At 37.7% G+C, this 18613-nt stretch overlaps 1 protein-coding gene across 1 annotated transcript in view; it reads right to left on the reverse strand.

Moving 5' to 3' along the window:
* The window catches only part of LOC113055613 (protein timeless homolog), a 78458-nt gene that overhangs the window by 55372 nt on the left and 4473 nt on the right, over positions 1–18613 (reverse strand). Inside the window, exon 3 of the mRNA XM_026222034.1 lies at positions 2562–2717. Within this exon, the coding sequence (XP_026077819.1) occupies positions 2562–2717 (156 nt within the window). The remainder of the gene's footprint in view (positions 1–2561; positions 2718–18613) is intronic.

Here is an 18613-nt window from a genome sequence, read left to right on the forward strand (position 1 = left end):
GCAAAATCTAGCGACCAGGGAACAATTGCAGGAACACTTTACCTGTGTATTTGCCAGAATGGCAGTGTGAAAGGGGCTTTGGAAAATTATGAGCTATATCATGAGCGTAGAACTAGGGGTGTGACAATATACTTAGCTCATGAGATGAGACAAAATACAGATAATTGCTTCAGTAGAACGAGTATAGGCAACGTCGGTCCTGGAGTGCTGCTGTCCTGTAGAGTTTAGGTTCTAACCCTAATCAAACAGACCTGAACAAGCTAATCAAGGCCTTCAGAATTACTAAGGCTACAGACAAGTGAGTTTTTTTCAGGGTTGGAGCTAAACTCTGCAAGACATCGGCAATCCAGGACGGACGTTGCCTACCACTTAATATCTTAATATTATTTTAAAAAAATTTTCAATGACAAAATTTGTCTTTTAATTGCAAAAAGCAAAACAATGTAGTTGTATCTTGAAACATTTACCTTATTTAGAGCTGTAACTAATGATTATCAAGAAATCAAAATCTGCTGATAATTTTTGACAGAGTAATGTGATTTTTCTTTTTATTAATAAAAATACATCAAAGTAAAAAACAGGCGTTATATTGAACATCACTGTTAAAATTTGTAATATGCATATAAAAAAATATTATAAACATAACCTCCTTATGTACATTATGCATTACAACAAATATCTGCAGACAACGCCGACGGCCTGGTGATGCAACATTTAAATCAATGTAATTTTAAATATTTGGCCACATGCATACTCTAAAATTGGGTTTGAACTTTTTATTCTGAAATCTGGTAATTGAAGCCTGGAATTGAACTACTGGTTTCTTCTGGTCAGAGGAGAACTGTCCCCCCAACTGAGCCTGGTTTCTCCCAAGGTTTTTTTCTCCATTCTGTCACCGATGGAGCTTCAGTTCCTTGCCGCTGTCGCCTCTGGCTTGCTTTGTTAGGGTCACTTCATCTACAGCGATATCGTTGACTTGATTGCAAATAAAAGCACAGACACTATTTAACTGAACAGAAATGACATCACTGAATTCAATGATGAACTGCCTTTAACTATCATTTCGCATCATTGAAACACTGTTTTCCTAATGAATGTTGTTCAGTTGCTTTGACGCAATGTATTTTGTTTAAAGCGCTATATAAATAAAGGTGACTTGACTTAGCTGCATCTGCACCACTAGCATCGAGGAAAATGTTCTGATAATGTTCAATGCGTTTTTTTTTCTTCTCATGTTTTCATCGAGAAACCTTAGATGTTTGGGCTGAGGGCCTAGGGCGGATGCGAGAAGAGGAGTTTTCACAGCATTCTCTAAGTTAGCGGCGTTTATTCATTGCTTGAGAAATGCTGCAACAATGTTCTTGAATTCAGTCACTTTCTGTGATTCTCCATGGCATATTTGAAGTACTGTAGAACAGCGGTCCCCAACCCCCGGGCAGCGGACCGGTACCGGTCCGTGCGTCATTTGGTACCAGGCCACACAAGAAAGAATAAATAACTTAAATTAAAGCTGCAGTCAGTAACTGGCAGAAGAACATTGTAGCTGGAGCTACTTCTCTCCGTTTACATCTATGGCGAGTCAAGCAGGTACTGTGCTACTCTGCAGCGTTGCCAACCACAACCAGACTAAAATAGTCCGAATATAAACACTTATTATAAGGGTACCGTAGTGATTCAGGAAAATACAAAAACACGGTTTGGGAAAATAGATTCATGATGTACTCGCTCATTATATATATTTTTTACATTTTCGACACAAAACAACACTGGCACAACCCTGCGCTGATTGGACCAGTAGAGCCGGGCGCGGTGGATTATATTTTTAAGGCATGTTTAAATGTCAGTCAGTGAGCGTTAGGGGCAGAGAGGATGTTATTCATGTTATGTTGGTGTGATGTTATGAGGACGCTGCTAATAAAGTTGCATAAGAATACACAATGGATTCATGTTTATTACTATATTTATAATATATCACAGTTTTTATGCCAGTCGTATCATTTTATTTTGTTGTATTTATCTGTCACACCTTAAAGCCCGGTCCGTGAAAATATTGTCTGACATTAAACCTAAAAAGGTGCTAAAAAGGTTGGGGACCTTTCTTATTCATTCATCAATAATATTTTGCTTGCATACATCTTCAAATATGCCGTGAAGAATCACAGAAAGTTACCGAATTAGGGTTTATTGTGGATATTTATTTTTTTTTTTTTTATGGCAAGCAAAAATATAGCGAAATTTGAATATCATTTTTATTAATTGAATAATTAGAGCAGAATGAATATTCAAATGTTCGACTATCAGTGGTCAAACCACCCAGCACTAATTTATCGTAAAGCTGGAAGTTGAAAAGCCCAGCATAGGGCTTTCACCCAGCTTTTTTACATCTAGCTGGTGCAACCGGCCCTTTGTACGAACCCTTTATGTATTTCAGTTGCCTCTTTTTTTTCTTTTTAAAGCTCGCATTACATGGATCAACAGTGCAGATAGATTTTCTGTGTGTTGAACTACTCTTTTAAAAAGCAAAGACTTTGTGTGTCAAATATTATTCAAATATATGTCACCTGATCTCGAAACATTAGGGAGATGATTTCCAAGATGTGGAAGCTCCATTGCTGTTCACTCTGAGCACACGCCAGAAACTTCAGCAGATCATCCAGCCCACTCATGTGAATGGCCCACAGCAGTTTATCGTGAATACTGGCATCATCATCCACATTCTGCAAACAAAGAATTCAAACAAACATTTTTTTACATTAAATTTAAATTTAATATTAAACTTTTTATACAATAATAACAATAAACCCAATAAAAATTAATATAGTAATTATACCATTACTACATGTACAGTAGTATACTTGTCTTGCTTTTTTTTATATATATTGTATTTCAAATACTTAACGAAAACAGGTTACAGCAACACACATTTAAATTTAGATGACATAAATGTTGAAGGACCTGAGGTCAATATTTTTGTTTTAAGAAAAAATTTATTAAACCTTTTACCAGGACAACACTTTCTTCCCCTAACCTAAATCAATGTGATAATACCATGATAAAAGATACAGCAATTATCATGATTTGAAAAATGTATATTGTCACATGCCTAATATATATCCAGCTCCTATTTGCTCCTACATTTTTCAACTTTTCAAGCCCTGGATACAGCATTTTACTACAAAATTAAAATTGGCTCAGGCTGAAGCTTTTCCAGCTCAGTTAGCAGTTAATGCAGCAAACACCATCTGCATCAGAAATTTCATCTGCATAAACAATTCCATCTCCAACTGTATGCGTTGAACAGATGTTTACAGTGGCTAATATTATTGTTGAACCAATAACTTATATTTTTAATTTATCTTTGGAACAAAACATTATACCCCAGTCTTGGAAGACAGCGCATGTAAGACCACTTTTAAAAAATGGGGATTCAACTATTACGGACAATTATCGTCCTATTTCAAAACTCTCAGTTTTAGCTAAAATTTTTGAGTCGTTGGTTAGTGATCAGTTGAAGGACTTCTTAATAGTAAATAATATTCTTATTCCTTTTCAATCAGGTTTTAGGAAAGGGTATAGCACCATCACAGCAGCCACAAAGGTAGTTGATGATATTGTTAGTGCTATTGACTGTAAAGAATCTTGTGCAGCATTATTTATTGATCTTTCAAAAGCTTTTGATAAGGTTGATCATGCTATTTTGTTAAAACGTCTGTCTAAAATTGGGATGTCTGATAATGCTATTGAATGGTTTAAAAACTATCGGTCTAGTAGATATCAGTGTGTCACTTGTGAAGGCATTATATCAGGGGAGGCAGAATTAATGGTTGGAGTCCCTCAAGGTTCCATACCATTAGGGCATTTGTTGTTTACGATCTACATAAATGATATTTGTACAAATGTAGATGTAGCTGCACATCTCTATGCGGACGATACTATTATATACAGTACTGCTAGATCTCCGTATGAGGCATTAAATAAATTGCTGGATGCTTTTACAGTTTTACAAAAAAATCTACTTAAATTAAAATTGGTACTAAACTCTAAAAGACCAAATTTATGTTATTTACTCATTCTAGGAATGTACAGGATTTGCCTCAAATTATTACTCTATATGACCAGAAAATTGAAAGAGTGTCATGTTATAATTATCTGGGTTTTTTATTAGATGAAAAGCTCACTTTTAATCCCCATGTAGATAAATTGGTAAAAAAGCTGAGAGTTAAATTAAGATTTTTTTATGGAAATAAGGCTTGTTTTAATTTAAAGGCAAGAAAGGAACTTGTTGCTGCTACCTTTTTATCTGTTATAGACTATGGAGATGTTCTGTACATGCATGCAGCAAAGTCTGTTTTACGGTCATTGGATTCTGTATACCATTCTGCTCCACGCTTTGTCACTAAAGCAGAGTATTTTACACATCATTGTAGTTTGTATAGTTTATCAGGTTGGCCTCCACTCTCAATCCGTAGACAGCATCACTGGCTTATTTTTATTTATAAAGCAGTGTTAGGACTATTGCCTTCTTATTTATCAGTTTTCTATTTTGTAGAAAACAATAGATACAATCTTAGGTCTAATAATAGCATTCTTTTTACTACACCTGCTGTAAAATCTGAATTTGGTAAAATCCGTTACAATGCTCCTTCAACATGGAATGCTTTGCAGAAACAGTTGAAGATAAGCACTATTATCCCACTTAATGATTTAAAATTATATGTCACAGAAACCTTCAGCTATAAGTGTGATTGTATATAGACTGCTGTTCTGTTTGGATTCTTGTATGGAGCTTCATGTAGCTGTCATACTCCGTGTAGTAGGATGTGTTGTGGTGTTGATATGTTATTGTGTAATTTGGTATGCTTTGTTTTTGATGAGTTTTTTTTTTTTTTTTTTTTTCTTTTTACATTTTTAAGTGCTGCCTTTCTTGGCCAGGGACCATTTGAAAAAAGAGACTATCGTCTCAATATGATTTCCCCTGGTTAAATGAAGGAATAATAATACAGAATTTCACTAGATTTGTAATGATAAGTATTTCTATATATGTTGTCATAAAAGCAATCCCCCAACAGTTTTCTATGACTATGCTGCACATCAAAATCACAGCACATGACAGACAGTGATCATCGGAGAACACCTGAAAAAAGTTACCAAACAGATGAATTTACACGTATTTACAGTACACAAACTGCAGTTAAAGGAATAGTTCACTCAAAAAAATAAATTTTATGTTGATGTTTACTCTAAGGGCATCCAAGATGTAGGTGACTTTCTTCAGTAGAACACAAACCATCTGTTAGTCAAATAATGCAAGTGGTTGGGAATCATGTCTAAAATGAACAAACAAAACCAAATTAAACCCTACGGCTCTTGATGATACATTGATGTGTAAAGACACAAATTATGATTTAAGGCAAATCGCAGACTTAAAACACACTTAAAAGACTCAAAACACCACTCTTCTGTTCCGATCAAAACATTAAACAGGTTCTCCCCACACAGTGATGCACCCACTGAGAAACCTGATGAAAGTGCTTTAGTTATTGGCGATTCTATTGTATGGAACATGAATATAGAGACACCAGCCACCATATACAAATGTTTGATGGGATCTGGCTCCCCATCAAACATTTGTATATGGTGGCTGGTGTCTCTATCAAGCACAGAATGCTATATTCTGTGCTTGACATCTTGGCAAATGTAAAAGTGCTGGCTAACTCTAAACGTATATACAGTAAGATTGTTATTCATGCCGGTGCTAATGATGTTCGACTTCGCCAGTCGGAGATCACTAAAAATAATATTAAAGAGGTGTGTGAACTTGCAAGCATGATGTCAGACACTGTAATATGCTCTGGTCCCCTCCCTGCTTACCGTGGTGACGAGATGCATAGCAGTAGGGCTGTAGCTACCGAATATTTTAGTAATCGAGTATGCTACCGAAAACTCCATCGATTAATCGAGTAATCAGATAAAATTTGTTTTTGCTTAAAGTGCAATATTAATTATGCAAGAGAAAATAAGATTCCTGGGTCTCTTAAAATGAACAACTAAGTTTCCTTTTTTAGATTTTTTATTTTATTTTTTATTTTTTTAATTTTAAATTATCAAAAATAAGCATTTAATTATTACCCATTGTTTCTCTGTCTTTACTTGTACTGTGAACAATGACAATAAAGTTGACAGATGAATTAAGTACATTTAAGTGCCATTCAGTTGGGGATTTAAATAAAGCATTTTCTGAGATGCACATTAAACACATAAAACATAAATTTATCTTTTAATTATTTAAAATATACTTAACTTTTTGGTAAACAAAGGGGATTTACTATAAAAAATAAAACATGGAAGAAATGTTGCGTGATTAAAGCTTAAAAAAAAAAATTTAAGATTTTTTTTTTAGTAGTAGTCTATGTACATTCTGCTGAACAACAGTCTTTAACCGGACTTTTATTTTGACAGGTTGGCGTGCCTTAACAGTGTGATGTGACGCTAGTTTTACTCAACTCAAACGGTCAAATGCTCATGAAGTGACTGTCAGAGCAGTTCTGGAGATGTTGTACATGTGTTCATGTCTTATTTAGAGAGACAGCAGACGCTGAATTCACCGCGAGCATCATGCGCGCTTCAGTGTGTTTAATGAATGAAGACGCGCTTCTGCTCCATTCATTAACAAAGACACGCAGAACATGCAGGATTCATATTTAAACAGACTATTCCGGCTTCATATTTACAGTTATTAGTCCATATCGTGATTTGATGTAAGTGCAATGAGCTATTTTTGATGAATTCATTTAAAATTTGGCAAATTCCTTGCCATTCCGCGTTAAACTGTAAATTCCGTTTTTATGACTAGATTCCGTGATTCCCTCCGTGTTTTCTGTATCGCGGAAATCATAGGGCCCTAGTTGTGGTATGCCAGCTCTATCTTGCAATGGACACATGCCACGACGTTATCTTTACGTTTGCCCGTGCCCTCAAATCAAAACACTGCTGACTCCTTGAAGTATGCGACTTTGGACGCAGAGCTTGTGTCTCCTTCTGCTTTGTGGGTGACTTAAACGCGTTGTCACATTAAAAAAATCATTGCCAAAGAACCTGATTTGAGATTTAAAATAAATTAAAAGAGGCTTCGAGGCAGAGGAATTTGCCTCGATGATTTTTTGTAATCGAGTTACTCGAGGAATCGTTTCAGCCCTACATAGCAGATTGTCATTACTCAGTGGCTGGATGTCTAAGTGGTCCCCGAAGAATAACATAGGTTTCATAGACAATTGGATGAGCTTTTGGGGCAGACCTGACCTGTTGAAAAGAGATGGTCTTCATCCCTCCTGGGCTGGTGCCACTCTACTCTCTAGAAATCTGGCACGTAGTCTTAGAGTTTATACTTGAATAACTGGGGCCCAGGTCAGGAAGCAGACAGACTGGCTAAACCGACCAGCTGCTAGACGCCTCACGTCACATAAGTTAATTTCCAGCACATGGAGAATCTTTAATCTAGATATCACACTATAGAGAACAGTGTCTGTTCCCCAAACTAGAAAACACAAAAAAATATCCAAACCAATTTAAGAGTAACAATTTAATTGAGGTTCAAAAAATAAAAAACAGATGCAATACGGATAAACAAATGATAAAGCTTGGCTTATTAAATATCAGGTCCCTTTCTACGAAAGAAACCTGGCTAAAACCTGATGATTACATTATTTTAAATGTGTCTACCCCCCAAGATTACTGTTATAATCATGAGCAGTGTCCAAAATCCAAAGCTGGTGTTGCTTCAATTTATAACAACGTTTTCAGGATTTCTCAGAAGGCAGGCTTCAAGTATAACTCGTTTGAAGTAATGGTACTTCATAGAACATTATCCAGAGAAACAAATGTTAATGATAAATCCCTTGTGATGTTTGTACTGGCCTCCAGGTAGACGTGGTTTCTGACAGGGGATCCCAATTTGAATCCAAATTTTTGTCTTTGGGTTATCACCCTCAGAGTAACGGGCAATCTGACCGAGCCAACCAGGATTTAAAGAGAACATTGCGATGTTTAGTCTCCAAGAATCCTTCTTCCTGGAGCCAACAACTTTCTATGGTGGAGTACGCTCACAGCTCATTACCAGTGTCAGCCACAGGCCTCTCTCCGTTTCAGTGTAGCTCAGGTTACCAGCCACATGTTTTTCCTAGTCTGGAGTCTGAAGGCGCGGTCCCCTCCACTCACACATTTGTCCAGAGGTGACACCGCACCAGGACCAGAGCCCGTGAGACTCTGCTCCAGATGAGGGAGCGCAATAAGGCCAAGGCTGATGGCCACAGGTCAAAGCCTCCCGTATACGTCATGGGTCAAAAAGTGTGGCTATCTACTGACATCCTTCCGCTCCGCTTCTAATAAATTAGCTCCAAAATGTTTTTGCTCGTTTCCTGTAACCAAGATCATTAGTCCGGTGACAGTCCGCCTCAAACTACCTCCTGCGTACAGGAGGATTCATCCCGCCTTCCATGTGTCCAAAATTACACCCGTGTTTTATTCACGTATTAATCCGCCTACCCCAGTTCCCCCACCACAACATCTCGTAGATAGGGAGCCAACTTATTCGGTAAATCAGATTCTGGACTTGAGACGGAGGGGACAAGGATTCCAGTACTTGGTGGACTGGGAAGGTTAAGGTCCGGAGAAGAGGAGTTGGTACCTGCTAGGGACATACTGGATCACTCCCTTAATGATGATTACAATCAGCAGGTAGGCCCTTCTGGGAACTCCAGGAGGCGTTCCTAGGAAGGGGGGGTACTGTCACGGCTGGTAAACCGTGATCTCTGGGTTTTTCACTATGTGGGTGAAGTCGGTGTTACTCGTCAGCACTGATTGTTTCTTGTGGGTGTCACCACTAATTGTCATCAGCAATAGCTGTCACTCATTAATCCTGTCTAGGGTCTTGAGTTTGTCAGAGCGTTGTTTCCTTTTACTCGTCTGATGTTTTGCTCTCTTGTGTGTTTCTGCGTTTTGGATGTCCGTGTCCCCCGGAACCCCGTCCATTAATCGCATATCACAATCGGATCATCACTTACCTCTCGGCTCGCTCTACCTCAGTTCCTGTGTCACCCTCTCCTGCTGGCAACTCATCACGCACTTCGGATCCTTCACTCACCTGCATCTTCCTGGACTGTGTATCCACAGCCAAGTATCATCTGTGTTTCTATCTGGAGGAGGGGGCGCTGCTCTTGTGGCGACCAGCAGCAGGTGTGTTGTTGTCTGCGTTTGTTTGTCAAAAAGTGCTAAAGTTTTCTGTTTTTGACGTTGTTTGATGGAAATGGACTAGATACGATTGTTCATTTAAGCAGTCGCCATGGAGATATACTACGTTGTCATCTTATGGACTTTATGGATTTATTATGTCCAAGGCGAACACAGCCAGCAACGTGAGCCGGTAAGGACATACTCTCGGGAATGTTTGATGCGATGGGACAATCCGCTTATGGGACATATATACTGGGACCCGCTTGTATCTGAAGATATTCTAGCCAAGATCTCTAGGCGTAGGTCTCCTGGAAATGGTTGCAAAAACTCTCATAAAGAGAGGAAGCGAGGAAAGAGAGGTGGCGTACGACTCCGGTTAAAACAACAAAAAATACGACGTATTCCTCTCCCTTCAATAATATTTGCAAATGCTCAGTCACTCAGAAATAAGATCGATGAACTACAAGCAAATTCGAACTATCTACAGGAATACAGGAATGCCTGTATTATGGCCTTCAGTGAGACGTGGCTGTCGTCTAAAGACAGCGACACGGACTTATCGATCAGCGGCTTTGGGGCGCCTGTTAGGATGGATAGAGACTCTGAAGTTACGGGGAAATCTCAGGGTGGGGGGGGGGGGGGAGTGTGTATATAAACCAGCGGTGGCGTAGCAACATCACCGTCAGGGAAAAGATATGCACTCCTGACATCTAACTGCTTTCCATCTCCGTTCGTCTGTTCTATCTCACGAGAGAATTTCCCCAGATATCTGTGACTGTAATATATATTCACCCCAAACAAAAACACAAACTGCTGCCGATATAATTCGTAAAGTGACTCAAAGACTTCAATCTCTTTCCCCGGATGCCCCATGTCTGCTTATGGGGGATTTTAATAAATGCAAACTGAGTAAATCCCTCAATTTTTATCAATATGTCACATGTTCAACTAGAAAAAATAAAACTGGACAAATGCTATGGTTCAATTAAGGAGGCATACAAGGTCTCCCCTCTGGCTCCCATAGGATCTTCGGATCACTGTACTATTAATCTCATCCCGGTGTACAGACCTATACTCAAAAGGGGGGAAGTTAAAACTAGAGAGATTGAGATCTGGGACGAAGAGTCTGTTCTGAAATTACAAGGTTGTTTTGACTGCATCGATTGGTCTGTTTTCATTGACTCTGCTTCGGATATTGATGAGGTTGTTGATGCTGTATGTTGCTATATTTCTTTTTGTGTGGATTCTATTATTCCCAAAAAACTTGTCAAAGTGTATGCAAATAATAAGCCATGGGTCACTAGCTCATTGAAACAAGTATTAATGAAAAATCATAGTGCTTTCATAACGGGAATGAGCATGAAATTAGGGAGGCAACGAAGGAGGTCCGAGCAGAAATCAAGAAGGCTAAATTGCAATATAAAAATAAGATAGAGGAAAGACTGGGCAGTAACAACCTGAAGGTAGCATGTGATGGGGTGAAAAGAATGATAGGGTTGCAAAAAACACAAAAAAAATCAGTCCAATTGCCAATGTATACAAATGATAGTGAGTTATCTGAAGCATTGATCACCTTTTTTTCACGTTTTGATAATCATGACTTTTCAGACGAACTAAAGAAATTAATGGAGGAACAGGCTCAGGTAAAATCTATTCCTTTCTCATAGTCTAGGCAGAATTTCTGAAAAAGTGCTTATTTAAAGTGCTGGAGGCATTTTGTGATTATTTATATTATACAACATTTCTAGGAGTATTAAGGGGTGCTGAATCCAAATCTGCTGTATATGAAGCTCAAAAGTGTCCCAAAATGCCTCAAAATTAAGAAATTCAAAATGGCCGCCACCACCAGGCTGAAATTTATTTTTCATTGTACTTTTTGACTAAACAAGGTACAAACATGAATTAAAGCTGCAAGCAGCGATGAACGGGCCCTCGCACCCGGGCTCACAGCAATCGTGTGGCTTTAGTAAAAAGGTGAACGTTGAGAAATATGCATCTAATGTCCTAAATATAAGTTGAATATATCAAAGTATATCCCATATATGTGCCAATCTTCCTGTTGCCAGCAGGTGGCGCTATCATTATAATGGAATATTGGCCTTCAGATGTGTTCAGGCCAGGACTTTTATCAAACATGTGAAGTTTGGGGAAGATTGAACATTTTATGCTTGAGTTACAACAACTTCTCTTGCTGTGGCAAGACATCAAATTTTGTCATGGCGCCATGGAAACACCCTTTAACAAAAACTCAAGATCTCCAAAAGTTAACATTGCACAGGCCTTTAGATTAGACTGACCACAAAATATATGTTAATCTCAAAAAAATTATAGGAGTAATTTGTCGCAGCCTAAAACATGTCACTTCCTGTTGCCAGCAGGTGGCGCTATTACTATAACTGAATATGGGCATGTTGATCTGTTAAGGGCAGAAGTCTTAACTAACATGTGAAGTTTGGCGCAGATTGGACATTGTATGTCTGAGTTACAGCAACTTCCTTTTCATCGCAATATATCAAAATTTGTCAGGCCGCCATGGACACGTCCTTTAACGAAACCTCAAGATCTTCGCAATTTAACAATGCAAAGGCCTTTAGATTACACTGACCAAGTTTGGTGAAGATCTGAATAAATCTCTAGGAGGAGTTAGTTAAAGTACAACCCCTGAAAATGGCAAAAACAACACCAATTTTGCAGAGAAAATTCTAAATAACTGACTTCCTGTTGGGATTCGGATTTCGTACCAAGAGACTTTTTTGTAGGTATTGGTGTGTTACATGTGTGTACTGATTTTTGTACATGTACGTGAAACATAGCTCGATGCACACTCCGTTGAAAGTGCATATGCACTCCGTTGAAAGTGTATAGGTGTCGCTATCGAGCCATTTTGCCACACCCAATGGAATATTTGCCTTCATATATGTTCAGGCCAGGACCCTTATCACACACGTGAAGTTTGGGGAAGATCGGACATTTTATGCCTGAGTTATAACATCTTTTATTCCCATGGCGAGACATCGAACTTCGTCACGGCGCCATGGACACGCCTTTTAACAAAAACTCAAGATCTTCACAACTAAACATCACACAGGTCTTTAGATTAGACTGATCACAAAAAAGACATTGATGTCATAAAATTTCTAGAAATAGTCTGTCACAGTGTAAAATATGTCACTTCCTGTTGCCAACAGGTGGCGCTATGACTATAACTGAATGTGGGCATGTAGATCTGTTCAGGTCAAGAGTCTTATCCAACATGTGAAGTTTGGGGCAGATTGGACATTGTATGTCTGAGTTACAGCAACTTCCTTTTTCATGGCGAAACATCGAAATTTGTCAGGCCGCCATGGACACGCCCTTTAACGAAACCTCAAGATCTTCGCAATTTAACATCGCAAAGTGCTTAAGATTACACTGACCAAGTTTGTTGTTGATCTGAATAAATCTCTAGGAGGAGTTCGTTAAAGTACAACCCTTGAAAATGGCAAAAACAACGCCAATTTTGCAGAGAAAATTCTAAATAACCGATTTCCTGTTGGGATTCGGATTTCGTGCCAAGAGACTTTTTTGTAGGTATTGCTGTGTTACATGTGTATACCGATTTTTTTACATGTACGTGAAACATAGCTCGAGGCGCACTCTGTTGAAAGTGTATAGGTGGCGCTATCGAGCCATTTTGCCACACCCGGTGGAATATTGGCCTTCAGATGTGTTCAGGCCAGGACTCTTATCACACATGTGAAGCTTGGGGAAGATCGGACATCTTATGCCTGAGTTATAACATCTTTTATTCGCATGGCGAGACATCGAACTTCGTCGCGGCGCCATGAACAAGCCTTTTAACGAAAACTCAAGATCTTCACAACTGAACATCGCACAGGCCTTTAGATTAGACTGACCACAAAAAAGACATTGATGTCATAAAATTTCTAGGAGTAGTTCGTCGCAGCGTAAAATATGTCACTTCCTGTTGCCAATAGGTGGCGCTATGACTATAACTGAATATGGGCATGTCAATCTGTTCAGGTTCGGAGTCTCATCAAACATGTGAAGTTTGGGGCAGATTGGTCATTGTATGTGTGAGTTATAGCAACTTCATTTTTCATGGCGAATTATCGAAATTCGCCAGGCCGCCACAGACACGCCCTTCAACGAAAAGTCAGGATCTTCGCAATTTAACATCGCAAAGGCCTTTAGATTAGGCATACCAAATTTGGTGTTGATTTGAAGAACTCTCTAGGAGGAGTTCGTTAAAATACAACACATGGAAATGACCAAAATTACACAAAATATGCTCATAATATTAAAAATAACCGACTTCCTGTTGGGTTTAGAATTTCGCTCCAAGAGTCTTTTTTGTAGGTATTGGTGTGTTACATATGTGTGCCAATTTTCGTGCATGTACGTGAAACATAGCTGGAAGGCTGTTGATTTTCTTGGTATAGGTGGCGCTGTCGAGCCATTTTGCCACACCCTCTTCTGAATCCTATATCAGACGAAAATTTTCACCAGGTTTGATGAGTGTGCAAAGTTTCATGACTTTTTGAGCATGTTAAAGCCCTCAAAAATGCGATTCATTCGGGAGAAGAAGAAGAAGAAGAAGAAATATAGCTGCAAGCAGCGATGTCGGGCTCAAGCCATCAGTGCAACGCCACCCTGGTGGCATCGGGAAAACTGTGCCCAGCGGGCATAAGCATTTACAGTAACCCTCTGACAATCAAGTTTTAAGGGATGTGGCAGTTAAAGGGTTAATCCGACCAATCTACACTTTGAAATCACATACACAGAACAATATATATAACTTTAGTAACACTTTATTTTAAAATGTATAAAAAATTATAAGGTGTGCATTGTAGCTGACACCTATATGAACACATTACAATTGTTTTGTGACTACAAGTCTTTCTTCTCAAATGCTATTGAGTGGTCGCGAACGCGGATGGGAGAATGGCGCATATTTGTTTTGTTTTTTTTGAGCAACTGGTGCCCCCTCTGGGAGTTGGTGCTCTACGAAGACTGCATACTCTGCATATAGGGAGCGGCGGTACTATCTGGAAGATATATTCCTCAAACCATCGTACAAGTGAAGGTGATGCTAGTCCTTCAAGAATCGCTCAAAACCTTTTCAAGTGTACAGTTTCCTTTTATTGCATCTTGAAATAAATATTTCTGAATTCTGAATCAAACTGGGTTGTGTTTATTGATTTATTTTATAAGACAACTGAAACTTTAATCTCCTTTGTAATATATGTGCTTTTAAACCAAGAACAATGTAATTAGAGATGTATTCCTGCTTAATAATGACTATTATTAAGGGAAAAGGCTTTATAATCATGAACTATTTACTAATGCTTAGCTAATGAGTGCAGTTATTATAAAGTGTTACCAATTCATTTACTAATGTTAACAAATTAGACATTATTATACAGTGTTACCAAACCCTTTAATAATTTATTAGTGTTTTGTAATGATTTTAATGACCTATAAGCATTTGTGAAATAGTTTTGCTTGCATTGCAGCTTAAGCTGTCAGTTGAAGAGTTTTACTGTTACATCCATGAGATTAATAAATGTCATGTCATGTCACAGGTTGTCATAGGTCAGTATCAAATGAGTTTGAAATTATAATTTGCAGCACAAATAAGGCTTCTTAGGATGTTTTTAAATCCCAAAAACTGTCAGAAAAGGATAAGGCCTAAGAGATTTCTTAACCTGTAATGAAAGGAAAAAAACACCACCATTAGCAACAACAAAAACAATAACAATTTAAAATATAGATTTTTTTTCCTGATTATTAAAGGAATGATTAGGTCTCTCTCTCTCTCTCTGCCAGACAGCCCCTCCCTACAATCCACACACACTGTCAGTCACCAAAGATTCACAGTCACCAACCCCCTCACACTCACACTCCCCTCCCTCTCCCCCTCCCTTTCCTCACACAGACGGAGTGGCCAGAGTGAGATCATGTCAGTTGAGAAGTCTGACAGTTTTTTCTTTTCTTTTATCCATACAGTGTTGTAAAGTCATGAAACTATGCATATTTCCTCATAATGATTTGATCTCTGTATGAAAACATGCCTTGAAGTGTTTGGAAGCTGCAATTTAGACATACAATACAATTAATGTTTCCCTTCTTACTGTCATTTCAAAAATCACCACGTCAAAACCGTTCAAGCTAACCAAAATCCGTTCGCAATTTAAGTTCCTCGATGTTGTTTCTTCATGTAGTCAAAGTTTGGTGTGTATAGTGTACTTCCCATGTGAGGAGTATGCATTAATTCACAACTGTAAAATCTCAAAAATACACATTCAAATCAAAATAGCTGACTTCCTGTTGATCGTAGCTTATGACTGTGAATTAGAAAGTTGTCCGTCTTGATAAGAACAATTTAAGTACCGAGTTTGGTGTCTGTAGCTAAAACTAAATAAAATGCATTATTATTATTATTAGCTGTACACTTGCTAAACATTTTTAAATATAAACTTAAGCAATTGTGTGTGTGTATATATATATATATATATATATATATATATATATATATATATATATATATATATATATATATATATATATATATATAAATTCAAGTGTACAGTTTTCTTTTATTGCATCTTGAAATAAATATTTATGAGTTCTGTGTTTGTTTATTTTATTTTATTTTATTTTTTATTTTACATTTTTTTAGGGAGATTACAGCCTTTAATCTCCTCAAAATAAATGTGCATATAAACCATGAACAATTTAATTATAGCTGTATTTATAAAATGCTTACTAAAATATTAATTTTGGGAGAAGGCTATATAAAGCATGAACTGACTATTTACAAATGCTTAGCTAAGAATTGCAGCTATTATGAAGTGTTACCAATGCATTTACTAATGTTAACAATTGAGACATTATTTTAAAGTGTTACCAAATCCTTAAATAATTTAAAAGTGTTTTGTTATGATTTCATTAACCTATAAGCATTTGTGAAATAGTTCTGCTTGCATTAAAGCTTAGTCTTCATCTGTGAGCTGAACAGTTTTACTGTTACATCCTTGAGATTATGTAAATTCAAATAAATGTCATGTCACAGGGTGACAGAGGTCAGTATCAAATGAGTTTGAAATTATTATTTGCAGCACAAATAAGGTTTTTAGGATTTTTTTTAATCCCTGAAACTGTCAGAAAAGGATAAGGCCTAAGATATTTCTTAAGATGTAATGATAACAGCACAATTAGCAACAACAACAAAAAAAATAACTATTTAAAATACAGTTTTTTTTCTGGTGATTAAAGAGATGTTTAAGTCTCTCTCTCTCTCTCTCTCTCTCTCTCTGTCTGTCTGCCACTAAGCTCACACCCCTCCCCCACTCACACTCACACACACACACAGAGTCAGCACACAGAGTGACAGAGTGAGATCAGATGTCTGACAGTTTTTTAATTTTCTTTTAATCATACAGTGCTGTAAAGTCATGAAACTATGCATATTTCCTCAGAATCACTGGTTTTCTAAATTAAAAATGTTTTTAAAGGTTTGGAAGCTGCAATTTAAAAATACAAGACGATTAATGTTTCACTTTTTACTGTCATTTAAAAAAATCACCACGACAAAACCGTTCAAGCTAACCAAAATCTGTTCGCAATTTAAGTTCCTCGATGTTTTTTCTTCATGTAGACAACGTTTGGTGTGTATAGTGTACTTCCCCTGTGAGGAGTATTCATTAATTCCACAACTGTAAAATCTCAAAAATACACATTCAAATCAAAATAGCCGACTTCCTGTTGATCGTAGCTGATGACTGTGAATTAGAAAGTTGTCCGTCTTGAAAAGAACAATTTATGTACCAAGTTTGGTGTCTGTAGCTAAAACTAACCCCCCCACTTTTGACAAAAGGTGGCGCTATAGAGTGCCTCCTTCACGCCCTTTTAAAAGCTTTTGCCATTGTCTAGCTATCACTAATACTGATATGTGTTTTGAGTTTCATGTAAATCTGAGCTTGTTGTCTGCCTCAAACTCACCATAACAGAACATTCAAGTTTGACACGTTGCCATGGCAACACTATATCAGATATCAATATTCCCACAACAGATTTACATCGGCCGTGTTTTGTCATTATTCTGATGAAGTTTTAAGTAAATCGAGTAAAAATAAGATGCTGAATTCAAAGCATTTGGAAAATGACACACTTCCTGCTGCCAGTTGGTGGCGCTATAACGTTGACTCTTAATAGCCACATATATACAATCGGTATCATACAACGAACAAACCCATGAAGTTTGATCAAAATTCAGGAAATGTATGTGGATGTTATTAGACATTTCCTGTTTCTCATTTCTCGCCATAAGTTCCATGCCTCGCCACGGGCAAACCGTTCGAGATATCAAAAATCCCCTCGCAATTTTTCATCCTCAATGTCTTGAGATCATGTTCACCGAGTTTCGTGGCGAACGGGTTGAAAACCTCAGAGGAGTATTTCAAATTCCAGAGCAATGCTTTTTTTAAACAGCCCTGAATAGCTGACTTCCTGTTGGGGCGGAGCCTATGACATAAAGTGTGAAAGTTGTTCGGCTCAATGAGATCTATAAGTGTACCGAGTTTGATATAAATACATGCAAGTGTGTGTGAGCTATGGTTCAAGAATTCTGACTGTCTTCCAGGGGGCGCTGTAGAGCCCCTGTGCCACGCCCGGGTCCCAGCCTCTGCGGCGTCCTGATGGCCGCAGATTCCAATGTGTGTGCCAATTTTCAAGAGTTTTTGAGCATGTTAAGGCCCCCAAAACACCCCGGAAGGTTTAATAAAAAATAAAAATAATAATAACAAGAATAATCCTTAGAAGAACAATAGGGCTCTTCGCCCCTTCGGGCTTGAGCCCTAATAATAATAATAAAATATAGCTGCAAGCAGCGTGGCGGGCTCAAGCCACCAATGCCATCGCCACCCCGGTGGCATCAGGTAAACTGTGCCCAGCGGGCACATGCATTCACAATATCCCTCTGGCAGTGAGGTTTTAAATGATATGGCAGTTAAAGGGTTAATCCGAATCATCTAGACTTTAAAATCACATTCACAGACAATATATATATATATATATACTTTATTAACACTTTACAATAAGATTTCATTTATAAACATTATGTTAACATGAACAATATTTATATAGCATTCATTCATGTCAGTTAATATTCCAAATTAAACATTAAAACATTGTTTTATTGTGATTTTTTCCAAGCACATTTTACCAATTCCAAACCATATCAATCTTAATAACTACCATTATTTGGAAGAGAAAAACTCCTTATATTCATGTGTGCAGAATTATTGGGCATGGTTTTCTTTTACAGATGAAATGCGCTAAAAAAGAGTTTTAACCAAACTGTAAAGCCCATGAGAAATATCAA

The sequence above is a fragment of the Carassius auratus genome, chromosome 36 (assembly GCF_003368295.1).
Source record: "Carassius auratus strain Wakin chromosome 36, ASM336829v1, whole genome shotgun sequence".
NCBI classification, from domain to species: domain Eukaryota; kingdom Metazoa; phylum Chordata; class Actinopteri; order Cypriniformes; family Cyprinidae; genus Carassius; species Carassius auratus.